General features: G+C 44.2%; 1 protein-coding gene and 1 long non-coding RNA gene across 3 annotated transcripts in view; one reads left to right on the top strand and one right to left on the bottom strand.

The window, feature by feature from the left end:
• WASHC3 (WASH complex subunit 3) overlaps positions 1–7,884 on the bottom strand; it is a 33,174-nt gene extending 25,290 nt beyond the window's left edge. For both annotated transcript variants that reach the window (XM_029599700.1, XM_029599701.1), the window contains exons 1-2: positions 7,739–7,884; positions 1,320–1,418 (exon numbers count right to left, since the gene is read on the bottom strand). In XM_029599700.1, coding sequence (XP_029455560.1) covers positions 1,320–1,418; positions 7,739–7,789 — 150 coding nt within the window. In that variant the 5' untranslated portion in view covers positions 7,790–7,884. The remainder of the gene's footprint in view (positions 1–1,319; positions 1,419–7,738) is intronic.
• A 794-nt stretch (positions 7,885–8,678) lies between these two features.
• LOC115090509 lies at positions 8,679–13,920 on the top strand. Its single transcript, XR_003856408.1, has 3 exons — positions 8,679–8,874; positions 9,194–9,269; positions 9,373–13,920. It is a non-coding gene; the product is annotated as an uncharacterized LOC115090509 (long non-coding RNA).
• Positions 13,921–15,561: the final 1,641 nt, after the last annotated feature.

The following is a 15,561-nucleotide window of genomic DNA, read 5'->3' as shown; positions in this document are numbered from 1 at the left end:
TAGCCCTGCTAGTGCAGATCAACCCGGTGGCACTGGTCCCGGCCGGCGACCTGTGCAACTCCTCGAGCTTCGGAGACCGGAGTCTTTAAAGAAGATTTCTACCTTACCTTGTCTCAGCGCTTCCCGGTTTCGTTCCGGGTGGTCTCCGGCTGCAGGGGGAGAGGGCAATACCTTCACCGCCATGCTCGAGGTTGCACTCGCTGCCTCTCAGCCGCACCCGAAATCAGGGGGGGGGCTAGGTCCCTGCCGAGGGTCGGCCGCCGGACCAAGGCTTACCTCCGAGGGATCGTGGAAATCACCTTGGGAATTCTCAACTGTGGGAGGCACACAAGGGTGCTACACGAGGGTGCCTCCCACAGTTGAGGAAAAGGCTGACGAGGTTAGGGCTGTTCAGCTTGGAGAAGAGACGGCTGAGGGGGGATATGATAGAGGTCTTTAAGATCATGAGAGGTCTTGAACGAGTAGATGTGACTCGGTTATTTACACTTTCGAATAATAGAAGGACTAGGGGGCATTCCATGAAGTTAGCAAGTAACATATTTAAGACTAATCGGAGAAAATTCTTTTTCACTCAACGCACAATAAAGCTCTGGAATTTGTTGCCAGAGAAGGTAGTTAGTGCAGTTAGTGTAGCTGGGTTCAAAAAAGGTTTGGATAAGTTCTTGGAGGAGAAGTCCATTAATGGCTATTAATCAATTATACTTAGGGAATAGCCACTGCTATTAATTGCATCAGTAGCATGGGTTCTTCTTAGTGTTTGGGTAATTGCCAGGTTCTTGTGGCCTGGTTTTTGGCCTCTGTTGGAAACAGGATGCTGGGCTTGATGGACCGTTGTCTGTCCCAGCATGGCAATTTCTTATGTTCTTACCACAGGAGAGCGGGGCTCGTCTGTAGAGGTAGGATTTCTTCTTATTTTGGGTTTTCTCTGGTGAATTTACTCTAACGCTGTGAGAGCGTGCAGATAGTCCCTAACTGCTATGGAGACGGAAAATACTGAAGAGCTGCACTTCCTGCAGGGGTATATGTACTAGGGCTGACGTCAGATTGAAATCTGATCCGTCTCCAACACGCTAGGAAATGTATTTTTTTCATTATACATTTGTGCAAATTTTACAATAGAATTGCTATCAAGCTGATCTAACAGTAATGTTCTCTCAAACTTTTCAATAAATTAAAGCAGTTCTACCCTAGTCAACAGCTTTGAAAATTGTCCTCTTAATGATTACAAACCACCGTGACCAACATGCTTCTAGTTCACAGAGGGGAGATGTGCCGAAGTTAGGGACTCTGCCTGGAGGAGCTCCATAAACACACTGTACCTCTTCACACACTCTAGAAAACCGATTCAGGAACTGAACCGTATGCACCACAAACTGGTTTAGAAATGCCACTGTTCTCTTCTGCTGAATGGCTGGGACCTGCAGTAAGACAGAGAGAGGGGGGGGGGGGGGTGGAAGGAAATTCAGAGTCTCATCTTCCAAATACCAAGACAAGTTATATGAATATTTTATTTATACATGTACAAATATTTTGGACCAGCAGCTTTCTCCTACTCGTTTGTGCTTTCAGTTTAATTGCAACCAGCGCCATGAGACTTCATAAAAAATGACCTGCCCCCCACCCGCCCTTTTAACACTGTCCTAACTCACCATTGCAGCAACTCTGTCGGTCTGATTTTCAGGATATCAACAATGAATATGTATAAGATCTCCATTCAACAAAGGAAGTCATGTAAATCTCTCTCATATTCATTATGGATATCCTGAAAACCTGACTCACTGGGCATGTCCTGAGGACTGGATTGAGAACCACTGTGGCTCCTTTGAGAATCTGATACAGTTGCACAATAGCTGGGAAGATAAACAGATAGATATGAGGTTGATCTTCAGCAATATTTATCTGGTTAAGTTCTGGCTTAGATTATACAATCAACTCAGAGGGACTTGGCACCATATTATGCCCACATTTTATTATTCACATAATTTTTAATTATATTTTTTTAACAAACATATTATATAGTTCCCACTATGTGACCACAGCACCTATTAATATCTAAAACCAACGTATTGTTGATTTTTTGATGGTTGGTTCACACTGCTATACTTGTTGACAAAGTATTTCCAGTGCCTGTTGGCGATTATTACTGTTCTGTACCGCTCTCCCTGGTGAATAAAAAAGTATTTTGAGAAAGGATACTTTGTAGTGATGTTTTGTATACCCTTGTCTATTTTACCATTTAGCCAGTCAAATGGCATGCCATGAAAATCCCACTGTGCTAACTGGTCCTGAGATAGCCAGATAAAGTTATCTGGCTAGCTTGGAGGTGGAGAAGGGCTGTCCCAGGGCAGAGCTGATTATCTAAGTTTAGCTACAAAAATGCTGATTTTCAGTGTTAGCTGGCTAACACAGCCAGATTTATTTATTTATTTATTTAAAATCTTTTCTATACCATCGCTAAGTTATCTACCATCGCACCGGTTTACGTGTAGGCACATAAGTTTAATTTGAGAAAACGTGTACTATGGTACATTCTAACAGGTGCCGTAACAATAAATATTTAACTACAATCAAATGTTTAGTGTAGAAGGTCTTGACAGAGTGTACCAGGAAGGTACTGTTTGCTGGAAAAACTTTAGGATAACTGAAGAGCAGTCCTAAGCAGACTAAACTTATCTGGCTAACTCTCCAAGCTTCACTTATTGTCTCCTCCCTGTGCCTCTATCTTCCTCCACTTCTCTCTGATATCCTAGCTCTCTCCAGCTCTAGATCCTTTCCCTTTCTTCCTCCCCAGCACCAAACACCAAGAGCCCTTTTCCTCTAATAAATAGCCAAATAAATTAACTGGACACAGGCATGTCAAAAAAACCCCATCTTTCACCCTCTTTTTAAATTCGTTTGTACTTTTGCAATGTTTGTTGACTGGATAATAATATTCTTCCCCACTGGATAAAGTATAAGAACCAGAGTTCATGGATTCCTGCAACATAATTTTGAAGACTCTGTGGCAAGAGTTAGCTAATTCTGTGAGAGATATATGGCAATTTTGCACATTAAATGTACATATTTTATAAAAATGCTCATTGTGTAGCACCTTGGATTTAACAGATTGTCTCTGCACAGATGTAAGTTGATAAAATCCCAAAACCGCATGCCGCAACACAGCTTTCAAATAAAAAACAAAACAAAACCTATACTATGGATAGCACCAATCAAGCCCAGTTCTGATTCCACAGAATTTACTGTTGATTATATTTAAATAGAAAAAAAAAAAAGTACAACTTAATTACAACCGGTTAGAATGACTAGGGCTGAGGGAATTGCTAAAGACAAGCAACAACTGAATATGTGATTTATAAATCTCGCATGAACTGTTCAAAACATCGTGTTACTCTTATTTTTGAAAATTAAATGTTATAGGCTCACCATTTGACCAATGAATTCTCCAGAAAATTTGGCTAGCGAGAAAAAGTTCCAGGGCTGACTTTAGGGAGGTGCAGAGCCCAGGACAAGACAAAGCAGGGCTCTCCAAGATTGAAGAGCAGGAGGGATGGGGTCAGCTATTATTAAAATATCTTAAGTAAGTCCCAGCAACTGAAGAAGCCTCTGCCATCAGAGGGGCCAGTATTGTAATTGGTCGTCAGGGCCCTGATTGACCAGCCACATCAATAGGGGAGGACCCATTTTCCACTTCCCTCTAGTTACCATTCAGGGTATTATTTATACCTGTGATGATCTTAGCATTCCCCCTTCCCCAAGACCCTAGCCAGCACTCTCCCCTTTCTTCTAGCTAGATGCTTTCTGTACTTTTGCCCCAACGACACCTGCTTAGGACCTCTCCATCTCCCTCCATGGTCACAAGCACCACTCCAGACTGCAACTGATTGCCCTAGCATGGCTGATGCTTCCCTCTTTCCTCAGGGCTAGCAAACTTACAACTCATGTTGCCTCCTCTTCAATGTTGGCATTCTTGATGACATTTCTACTGTTTCTTGCCAGCATATGAAAGGCCTCCTAAACAGGGCCGGTGCAAGGGGATTTGGCGCCCTAGGCGAGCCTTCTTCCTTGCGCCCCCCCCCCCCCCATTGTGCCGCTAGCCCTCGGTCTCGGCCCCGACTCCTACCTCATTCTCGATCACGCCTGCCGAATGTGTGGTTTTCTGGGTCACGAGCAGGTTGGGCACCAAATCTCCACTCCTCCTTGCCGCTGCTTGCAGCCCCATATGACTCGCACCCAGTGGCGCACCAGGGGTCTCCAGCGCCCGGGGGCTAATGCATTTGTGAGCCTCTCCAGCGTCCCCCCCTTAATCCTTCTTGTACTAATGCTTAAGGTCACAGAAAATCTGTGGTGTCTCCAGACAGAAGAATTCGGGGTGGGGGGGGGGGGAGCCAAAATGACATTTCTTCATCACACCCACCTCTATAGCACGGATCCTGCTTTAAAATTGGTTATTAAAGAAGTCCAAAGAGTCTCCTGCGTAATTTTAAAAAGCTGGCCAGTTTCACACTTCTAGTAAAACTACTATAAAATTATTTGATAGCCATATAGAATTAGTTGAATGTGGCTATGAGAGTGAAGTCTAGAATATATAGGAAGGGACAGAATGTCAATATAAACCCTGCACCTCCAGTTCTCTAACTCTGTGCATCCACTGAAATTCCCCCAAACAATGGAGCTTGGATGTTTCCCTTACAGCTCATCAAACTAAAAGATATTTTCAAATTCTGGTGTCACCTCACAGTAACAGCAGCACAAACACCTTCCACTGCCAGGCACACTGTGAACTAACACAAAACCCCGCAAAAAAGACACTCAAAATCTATACTGCAATCCCATCGTAACATAACAGTAATAACACCAATGACTCAAACAAGAATAACCCTACCTGTGAATAAGCAAGGGTAAATATTACACTGGGTCCTAGAATACCAATACACCACCTACTGAGGAAACAAAAACCCGATTGCTATAGATCCCTATACAGACACTACATGCTAGCAGACTCTCTCATCACAGTCACACACACACAGAGCAGAGATAGACCCTCACCAAATAAGGAATACAAAAAAAAAAAAAAGGAGCACAAATTAGAAAAAACTGAAATGGAAACCCCAAGAAGCCAGACTCTGTGTATTAACAATGGAAAAACAGAACCACCATTCCTCATAAAACAAATAAAATCAAGAAACATAAAGCATTAGTTATAATAGTAAAACCATACTAATAAAAGAATATTTTAAAACTACTGATAAATAGAATTTCTATTAATTAAAATCATATACATTTTTTACAATTTCCCAAACACCAATAAAATATTTCAAAACAGCACATATATCAAATAACACCCAATAATTAAAACTAATAAGGATTTTAAAAAGCCCCTGCTGTCCATGCATGGAAGCTCTTGATTTCCAGCCACTCTGATATTGTCAAGGATTAGGAGGTTATCCTCTCTCTCACACATACTCACATGTCCATTCTCTCTCACACATACACTGTCACATACACATTCATGCTCTTATACCCACCATAACCTCTCGCTCTCACAGACACTGACACACTCTCAGGTGTAAGACACTCGCTCCACCAACACACACTCCCCCCCCCCCAAGAAGGCTCCCATTCATTTTCACTCCACTCCCTCCCCATCCCCCAGGCATGCACACATTCATTCTCACACACACACACAGACCCCCAGGCAGGCACTGATTCATTCACACACACACAGGCAGGCACCTATTCTCACACATACAAACCCCAGGAAGACACCCATTCATTCTCATACACAGACACACCCTTAGGCAGGCCCCCATGCATTCACACACATACACCCCCAGGCAGACTCCCATTCATACACATGCACACTAAAGGCAGACCCCCTCTCTTTCTTTTGCCAGCAACCTCAGAGCCTCTTTCATTCCTCTGCTGCCACTGTCACTCTGCCACGTGGCTATTGGGGAGGTGCTGATTGCTGCTACTGGCACTGAAGCCCATTCTGCTGCCTCCTCTGGCAGGCCCCATGGGCTTCCACTTTCTCCATGCTGATCTCGTACATTGTGAGATCCGCATAGAGAAAGTGCTACTCTTGCACATTCCCAAAGATTACATGTGCCAATCGGTAAAAAGTTTTTTTTTTTTTTACTTTGCTGTCTGATCTTAGTTTTCTAATTGGTTAGTCACAGGATTTTTTTTCCACCTTTCTTTTTTTTTTTGCCAATTCCTTTTATATTGTCTTTTTTTCTATTTCTTTTCTCTCCATCTGTCTTCTTCCCTCAAAATAAGTCAGGTTCTCATTCTCACATGCTCTCTCTCATACAATCATTCATACACACAGTCTCTCACTGGCACATGCTGTCTGACTCTCACACACACGCAGGCTCTCTCTCACTCCCACATGCTGTCTTGCTTAAGCACAGGCTCTCACTGTCATATGCTGTCTCTCTCTCATACACACACAGGCTCTCACAAGCTGTCTCTGCAAACATTCAGGTTCTCACTCTCACACATAATCTCTCAACTCATCTCACACACGCACACACACCCTCTACGGGCCCTCAGCCTCTCTCTCACCTCTGGGCCTCCACGGGTCGCCGCAGGATGGGCTCTGCAGCGGCCCTGGTCTTCTCGGGCCGCCTGCAATTTGGGATTCACGGCAGCCCGTAAGCACTGCTCCTCTTCTGCACGTGGCTGATGCTCCTCCTCCTTCCTGCCCGCGCAGCTCCAGCAACATTTTTCTTCCGGGGCCGCGGGGGCAGGAAAGAGGAAGAGTATTTGCAGGCTTAGAGCGACCCTTTTTTTTCAGGCCGTGGTGACGTGAGGTTCACCACGGCCTTGCCGATCTTCGGCGGCAGTATGAGCCTTCTTATCGGCCACCAGCGGCTCGGCGCCCCCTAATACTAGGCGGTCACCTAGTGCTTCCACCAGCCCTGCTCCTAAAGCACAAGGCCCTCGGCAATCACCCCGATTCACCACTCCTCCCTGGTGGCCATGAAAAAGCACAATACAGAAGTGAACACCTGCTGTACAATATCCCCTAAAAATTTGAGAGTTTGGTACATCTATAAGAATTTCCCTGCAAAACACAACTAAATTTTCTCTTATGTAGGAACATTACATGCACAAAAGCACTAAGATTCCAGAAAAAAATGGTTGAATTAGCACAACCAGATGCAAATGTATTTTTCAAGGTAGCCAAAGTTGAACTTTGACGACTGATGCTGCTCTCACAAGTTTCAGACTTGTGCTAATTCAACCAATTTTTTTCCTCTTCAGGGAAAAGATGGTAGTTGCATGGAACAACCTTGGTCTCAGGAGAGCTAATAGAGACAAAACCAAATGAGAGAATTCAGGAGAGCCTGGGATAAGCACTGAGAATCCTTGGTTGCAAAGAAGTGAAGACTTATTTCCGCAGAAAAGCATGAAAAATAAAGCCAGAAATTAGCTGGCGTTTTGCGGGATCACACCATGAAATAAACGGGACAGACTGTCCCGTCACATTCATGGTTGTCACCGAAGCCTTTCGACTGAATGGACGTGATAAAAATCACATGCCAAGGAAACGAAACAGCTTTTCAAGAGCAGACCCCTGTCAGGAAATGCCACACTCCCCTCTTGTGGGGGGGGGCGGGAGGCAGACACGCCATTATTTAAACGGCAGGAACTCGCTGCCCGCACCGATGCTCAGAGTATCCCCCGCTAAAGACTTTGCAAACAAGCGCCCCTCAGCCCCGCACCCACAAACCTTGGTCAAATCTATGCCGGAGCCCACGATGGGCAAGCCGTCCTCGTCCATAGCAGCGCTGCCAACCTCGCTTATTTACCGCGAGATTGGGCTTCTTTTCCTAGCCAGTCGCGTTTTTTTTGGGCTTGATGGGCGGGACTTGTGCTCTGATGTTACAGTGATTGGCTGCTGCTGCTGCTGCTGCGATGAAGCCTGTCCATAGCAGGCGCACCCTATCTCTATATTGCAGCAGTAAGCCAATCAGCAGAGCTGCAAGCCTTGTTGATGCACCCCTCACCAGCACATTTTGTCGGCAGACCTGGAACGGGAAGAGCAGCAGCACAGGCATTGGAGGGCAAGAGCAAAGGAATCTTCAGACTGTGCAGCTACAGCCAGGGGGGGATGAGAGTGTGGGGGGCCAGAGATGTGTTCGGAGGGGGATGGGTAGAGGGGAATGAGAATGTGGGGGCCAGAGATGTGCTTGGAGGGGGTGGGGAGAGGGGAATGAGTGTGGGGGGCCAGAGATGTTCTCGGAGGGGAGAATCAGTGTGTGGGGGGCCAGAGATGTGTTCGGAGGGGGATGGGGAGAGGGGAATGAGAATGTGGGGGCGCCAGAGATGTGCTTGGAGGGGGTGGGGAGAGGGGAATGAGAGTGTGGGGGGCCAGAGATGTGCTTGGAGGGGGGTGGGGAGAGGGGAATGAGTGTGGGGGGCCAGAGATGTGCTCGGAGGGGAGAATCAGTGTGTGGGGGGCCAGAGATGTGCTCGGAGGGGGGAATCAGTGTGTAGGGGCCAGGGATGTGCTCGGAGGGGTTAGGGAGGGGGGAATGAGAGCGTGGGGGCCAGAGTTGTGCTTGGAGGGGGGTGGGGAGAGGGGAATGAGTATGTGAGGGCGTTAAATGCTATAAAAAATGAAAAAAGTTTGTCTCACGTGTTTTGGGCTTTTTTTTTTTGGAAAAAAGTGCTTGTTCTTTCATGAAAACCTGGCAACAGTGAGCAGTAAGCCAATCAGAGCGGCAAACCTTCACAGAGCTGTGGGGCAGACCCAGCACGGCATGCACAAGCCTCGCAGGTGGTCAGACCTGGAAGGCCAGCACGACTTTGCAGCCGCCAGCAAGCAACAGAGAAGGAATCTTCTGACTCTGCAGCTACAGCCAGGTATAAGGAGGGGAGGAATTAGTATGTTGGAAGGGGGGAATGAGAATGTGGGGGCCACAGATGTGCTTGGAGGGGGTAGGGAGGTGCTTGGAGGGGGGAATGAGCATGAGAGAATTGAAGACATCTTTGTAGGGGGTGGGAGAAGGGAATGAGTGTGGGGATCAGGGATGTGCTTGGAGGGGGGTAGGGAGAGGGGAATGAGTGTGTGGGGGCCAGGGATGTGCTCAGAGGAGGGAATGAGTGTGAGGGGCTGGTGTCTTTTAATTTGTTCTACTCCACTTGATTTCATCTTTTTTTTTTTCTCATTTCTTCCCTGTAGCTGATCACCTTTATAAAAAAAAACCCCCCACCTTATTTTGACAAAAAGAAAGCTTGTCCATACCTGCTGACTACAGGTAAAAAATGTGACATGTAAACTTGTAATGCTATTTTTCTACACCACTTTTGCTTTCCTCTAATTTTGCTTTATTTTTTTTCTTTCATTTCTTCTCCCTGTAGAAGATCTCCTCTGTAAGAAAGCCAGTCCGTACCTACTGTTTCCGTCCTTGGCTGCTACACTACTAAATGGTTTTGATCTACTATGGCTACAGTAAAGAACTGGGCTAAATACAGTAAAAAGTACTGCAAAGCGTGGGAAGAGGAACGTGAACTAAAAGCATGGATTCAGCCTGTTTTCAGCAATGAGAATAAGGCTACGTGCACATTTTGTAAGTGTGACATTCGTGCACATCATGCAGACCTTCTGCAACATTCTAGAACAGAGAAACATGCAAAAAGCTAAGCTCCTTTGTCATCTATGCGACTCGCAGACATTGGCGTTTCAATTTCACGTGTTTTGGGCTTTTTTTGGGCTTGTTTTTTTTTTGGAAAAAAGTGCTTGTTCTTTCATGAAAACCTGGCAACCCTGGTCCATAGCTAATGTTGCAGTCACTCTGGGCACTTCCGGCTATGGGGTTGCTTTTTAAATGAATAAACATTTTCTTTTCTTATTCTCTGCAGCAGCCTCCCCACTTCCACTTTCAACTCTATTAGACAACTTTGAAATGGGGGAGGGGGTTGCGGTATACTCCCTGCGCATGCGTACCAACACGGGACGTCGTAGGCCGCCGCAAGCAAGTTTGCAGTAAAAACCACTTCTTCTTCTTCCCGGCCTCATAGTGATGCACATTGCACATGCTCCTTGCATCTCATATCTCGTTTATGATATCGCAGTGTTTGCAGATGGAGAGTAAGAGCGGATTGTGTTTTGAAACATCGATGAGTTAAGATAAAATAACTGGAGAGTGATAGAAAAATGTCGAACCATCTTTATTTCAGATAGTAGATTTTTTTTCTTTTCTTGACTATATTGTGTCATGGTATGGAGCACTTGGGGAGGCGGCAATGCAGCTCATTGAGGTCATTTAGGGCCAGAAGTGTGGGTGGAGAGATTTGGTTGGGATGGCGTAGAAAATGCTGTGAGAATAGCGAACGGAGCGCTGTTCTGAGTGCTGCGTTATGCGGGGAACTGGTGCTCAAATCACGCAGTCATGATGGCGGAAATCGCTCGTTAATGGACTACTGTCCTGTGGTTGTCATGGGAATGCGAAGGCCAAGTATGCCATTGCGGCTGTGAGAGTCCAGAGGCATTGAAGCATAGGTGGTGAGTGTATATCCTTCCCCACCATGCTTCAGGTACTAGTGCTGCATCGCCACCTCCTCCCTTCTCACTCGCTATGACCTCCCTAGCAGTCCCCAAACCCAAGCAGGCAAACTATGCACATGCATAGAAGTTCTCTTGAAAAGATTATTGAACTTTTCGGAGCTTAGGAGTTGACAAGCAGGTGCAGGCTGGATTTCAAAAATTGTTTGGGCTTCTATGCTTGGAGAAAAGTCCATACTTTTGGAAGGCAAATTGATAAGGGTACTGGAGCTTTGAAGGGAAAACACGTTTGAAAGGCAGTTGCAGCTTGATTATTGGGCATCCGGAAATATGCTGAAATATACCTTTCTACACATTTCATGCCATAACTATGAGGTTGTTTCTATAATGTCCATTGCAGATTTTGTCACTGACCCTCTAGTGTACAGTATTCCAAAATTTCAGCAAATTACGGTAAACAGTTTTCTGCCTGTGGATGAAAAACTGCACTGTAAACCCCAATGGAAATTGCATTGAATCCTATAGAGAGCTTCACAATTTCACCTCACATTTTTTATGTAACTCCAAGGTTATAGTTTTTATTTGTTTGGCATTGTAGGACATTGTTACTGACATCCCAAGGTACTCTTGTAACAGGGTAACAAACAGAAGACTTCAGGCACTGGTCCGAGAAGGAGAAGTTTTATTTGCTAGCAAAACAGATGCAGCTGACATGAATCAGTAAAACTGCATACCCTGCCCAGCAGGGAGAAACTTTTTATACATTTCATACTTTTTATCTCTTGCACATGCGTTTTACACATTGCTGAGCAAGCATATTCCAACTGAGGGGCTAGGTGGCCCCCTCCTTCTTCCAGCGTGGAACTTTCCTGATTCTTCTCCCTTGTTCTGGCTTCATGTCATGTGAGTACCGCTACATCACTTACAGGAGAGGCTGCCGGGACTTGCAGTTCTGAGAAAGGAATTTGCAACAATAATACTGCCTTATACACAATGCATCCTTTGTCTTGGTTGATTCTGTGTACTAGCGTATTTGCTTACTTGCCAGTTATACACGAAACCTAAGATATCAGCATTACTAACAAAAAAAATCAATAAGAACAGTGTGTGAAAGCTTGCCAGCAGGCTGGCTGATACATTCAGTTTTTTTCCCTATCCTATCTGTAAACTTTATTGCAGGCAGTAGACCCTTTGTGGAGCGGGTGATTCTGGTACATCGAGTCCTGGTGTTAGGAGTTACTGTCCTTGTCTCAGATAGGGGTTGGCATGGGTCCCATGCCCCCTTCACTCTCATCCCCCAAATCACCCATTTGCCAGCTTTCTCACTATATCTAGAAAAACAAGTTGTTTTTCATCCAGACAGAAAAGATTCCTGTGGGACTTTCATACATTTCTGTCAATGTAACTCAGAGGTTATTGTTCTTATGTTTATTTTATCTATATTATTCAAATTAATTGTAAGTAAATTTGTTATAGAAAAAGAAGCCACTAGATAATTACAACACAGAAGAAAAATAATGACTATATACAGATCTCAGGCATTCAAGTCCACTGGTTGTTGGGAAAAGCATGACTCAAAACAAAGGAAATGTTAGAGCAAGAAATAAGAAGCAAAATAGCATCCTGTCAAAATTATATGGGTGATTATGTCAGACCACTAAGCCTAAAATCAGCCATCTCTTGGATGGCTAATTGTGGTCTTCCCACTGAGAAAGACTGATAGTTGAGAGAATACCTAATTGCAAAACCCTTGGCTTCAATAGGAGGAATAGCTTATCTTCCACCTGTAATGGCCATTTTCCCTCAAATTAAGCCTTGTAATTATATTATTTCTGATAATCAGGCTGAGGATGTATTTAGAGGTTAGGCCACAAGGATTCAGAATTTTCACCCAGACAAGGACTAGTTTGAAGGCTACAGGCCAGCCTCCAAGTGAACTCATATTTACTGTTTTGCAAGAATCTGTTTATTGTAGATTATGCCAGTAGTTCTAAAGTGAGAAAGTAGGTAATTAACTGATACTGAAGTCTGAGAGAGTGAAGGCCACACACCTGTGCCTGAAATTGGTAAGAACACGGAGGGAACACTGCTGCCCTCCCAAACATTTAGTATATAAAGAGAAATAACAGCTGAAGATGTTATGCTCAGGCTTGTGGTATACCTTTCGGAGGCTCCGTAGGTTCTCTTGTCAGGTGGCGAGGCAGAACAGGAGGCAGGACCAGCTGACCTTTGGCATTTACAAAAAAAAAAAAAGAACTGAGTTGTAGGCTGCCACCCCTGCCATTTGAGCAACAAACAATACAGTTAAGCATTTCATATTTGTGGGTTTGCAGACAGAGTCCCTTGTGTGTAATTTGAATTGATTTCACTTCTGGCCCACTTGCCATCTCTTCAAGTAAACCTCACACGTGCCCTGAGTGAATGGAGGTGAAGGACACAAATTAAATATAATGCTGAACTCCTCCATCAAATAGAGAAAAAATATATTTATCTCTGAGGTTTAGTAGAATTCACAAAACTTCTCAAATACCCATTGATCTCCTTAAGTCTTGGGTTTGTTATATAGCTCTACTTGTAGCTATGAAGGCAGGGGGTATAGTCAGTACCGCATCTTAGTCCATGCATAGTCCTGCTAAACCCTGGCACGGATGCTCTGAAAGGGGAAGATATACCTCTAGGGTCCAAAGCAGAGTGGATATTACCTCAAACTCTTATTCTTTGTAATGGAAAGGCCCAGTAGACTGGACATATGAGTATTGTTCCAAAATAAGTTTAATGTTCAGCTTGTTCAAGAGTAATTAATTGGTACCAGGTATATTTTTTTGTTGTTACCATCCATAGTCACTTCAATAAATAAAACCCAAATTGATCTGTGTCTGTGGACCCTTACTCGCTTTCCGGAGGCCCCACTTTCTTCCAATGTGAAATATGAGGCTAACCAGAGTGCAGTGGAATGAGTTCTCTTGTCCCTCAGGGATCTCCCCTTCCAAATTCTTGGGGTCTACTACTTGACCCAAAAAATGTTCAAAACTTTCTTTTCCTATTTCTTCGTTGCAGAAACTGCTGGGGGAGTGCTGGCCTTCTCCTTTCTCCATCCAGTTGGTATCCTTTTCACTCTCAAACTCCCCTTGGATGTTAGTTGACTCTCTTGGTATGAATGATCCAAAAATAATGCAAAAGGGAAAAAAATCCTTCTCTACTCCTTTTCCCTGGGCAGGAAAGGTGGAAATAAATATCCTCCTGAATGAAAATCACACCACTTTCACATATATCTGAAATCTACTTCCTAACCTAATCTACACAGGGATTTAACCAATAGTAGGTAAGGATAGGAAAACTAAAAAAAAAAAAAAAAAAGTTTTCATCTAGACTGTAAACAAATTTGCCACACTAAATCTAGGGAGCACCTGCTAATATGCAGACAGAAAAACTACCTCTGCAGCAATCTCCAGTACAGTTGCTATGGCAAGATGGTACATTCCTCTACCCTACATAATGATCTAGTGTTAAGACACTACTGGGTCTAGGACACTACATCAAAATCACTAGCGGAGATACCCATGGCTCTACAGTTACATCCTGAAACAATCCTTTTCCCCCTTGAATCATGACAGACTCCAGTATATTTGTACTTCTGTTGACTCGAATGGACAGTATTGAAAATGTGTGTCCTACAACCCTTGGAGGCTTTAGTTAGGCCACTGGTCTGAAATTAGTTGGCCTCAATTTTTTCTGAAATATCATCTGTCCTCAATCAGCCCATTTGATCAAGGAGTAAACACGCAAACTTTGTCTTCTACAGTGCTTACCTCTGGCCTTAACATCACAACATCCCGCTGCTCTAACAATGTTAAGCAACTTGGTTTTTTCATATATCCATTAGTCCTTAGTTTCACACAAATAACAGACTTTTAGGCCCTCCACATATGTAGCTTCTACCATTTTTCAAATTTTCAAAACGTTTTGTTTGAGCTACCATTCTTTTGCTGTTAAGCAGGGCCTAGTGCCTATAGCATTTATTGCCAAGTGTGAAGCAATGTAATGATGATAAATATAACTGTTTTTTATTTTTAAAAAATTAGCTAGTCTTGAAGTGAGTTTGTACTATAAACTTAGCTGCCAACTGGCAAATCTGTTGTATAGGGTAAGGTCCCTTTTGCGGACATAATGCGATCTGTCTGATGAAGCTTGCTATCTGCTGGAGAGGATCTGATGTTGGAATTTGCATTGCAAGACTCACTGTGGATGACAATCTTGCACCCTCCCTTTCTCTCTTCCCAGTTTGAAAAAAAGGGGGAAGTTCATTAGCTAAACAATCAGAATCATACAAAAGAATGGGCGTTAGAATGTACACAGCTTCTGGGTTTCGTATAGGCTATCAGCGACATAAGATGTATAAGAGGTCTAAGGCTAAACTAGAGGAATTCAATACAAATGTCATCAATACATCTGCTGCTAAGATTATGCACACAGTAAGCTTGCTGGAGTGGTTGGGAAGAGGGGCAATGCACGTGCTTGATGGGAGTTATAGGTCTTTGCTTAGTATGACCAGAATTTTTGTAATGAGGCCTATATTTTGAATCCCAATTTTTATTTCCTGGTGGTTTTTGCCAAGAAAAGAACATTTTCCTGGATATTTGGCAAATATGTTATCAGTCACAGTTCCTGTCAATGTGACAAATTAGAGAAAAATAGAACCAGGCAGGATAACTTTCAAAACATCTCCACCCGTTTACACACACACACACACACACACGTATATAGGTCCATCCCATCAAGCCTGCGCAGATCCTAAAATATGCATATCCATGTCCCCTAAAGTACACACATTCAGCAACTTTAGTAGCCATGTACTTTTTCATGCAAGATTGGTTTTTCGAGGGGGGGGGGGGGGGGGGGGCCTCATTCCAAAATATCTACCCTCTGCAAGACAGCCTACTTTCATCAGCAGGGGCATAGCTAGTCTGGCCTCCCTGGTAGTGAGAAATGAAGCCTGCCTGTTTCCTATGCAGGAGGTCTGCTGGAATAACTAGACAATGTGGGAG

The sequence above is a fragment of the Rhinatrema bivittatum genome, chromosome 4 (assembly GCF_901001135.1).
Source record: "Rhinatrema bivittatum chromosome 4, aRhiBiv1.1, whole genome shotgun sequence".
Taxonomy (NCBI): Eukaryota; Metazoa; Chordata; class Amphibia; order Gymnophiona; family Rhinatrematidae; genus Rhinatrema; species Rhinatrema bivittatum.
This window is presented reverse-complemented; position numbering and strand designations above follow the sequence as displayed.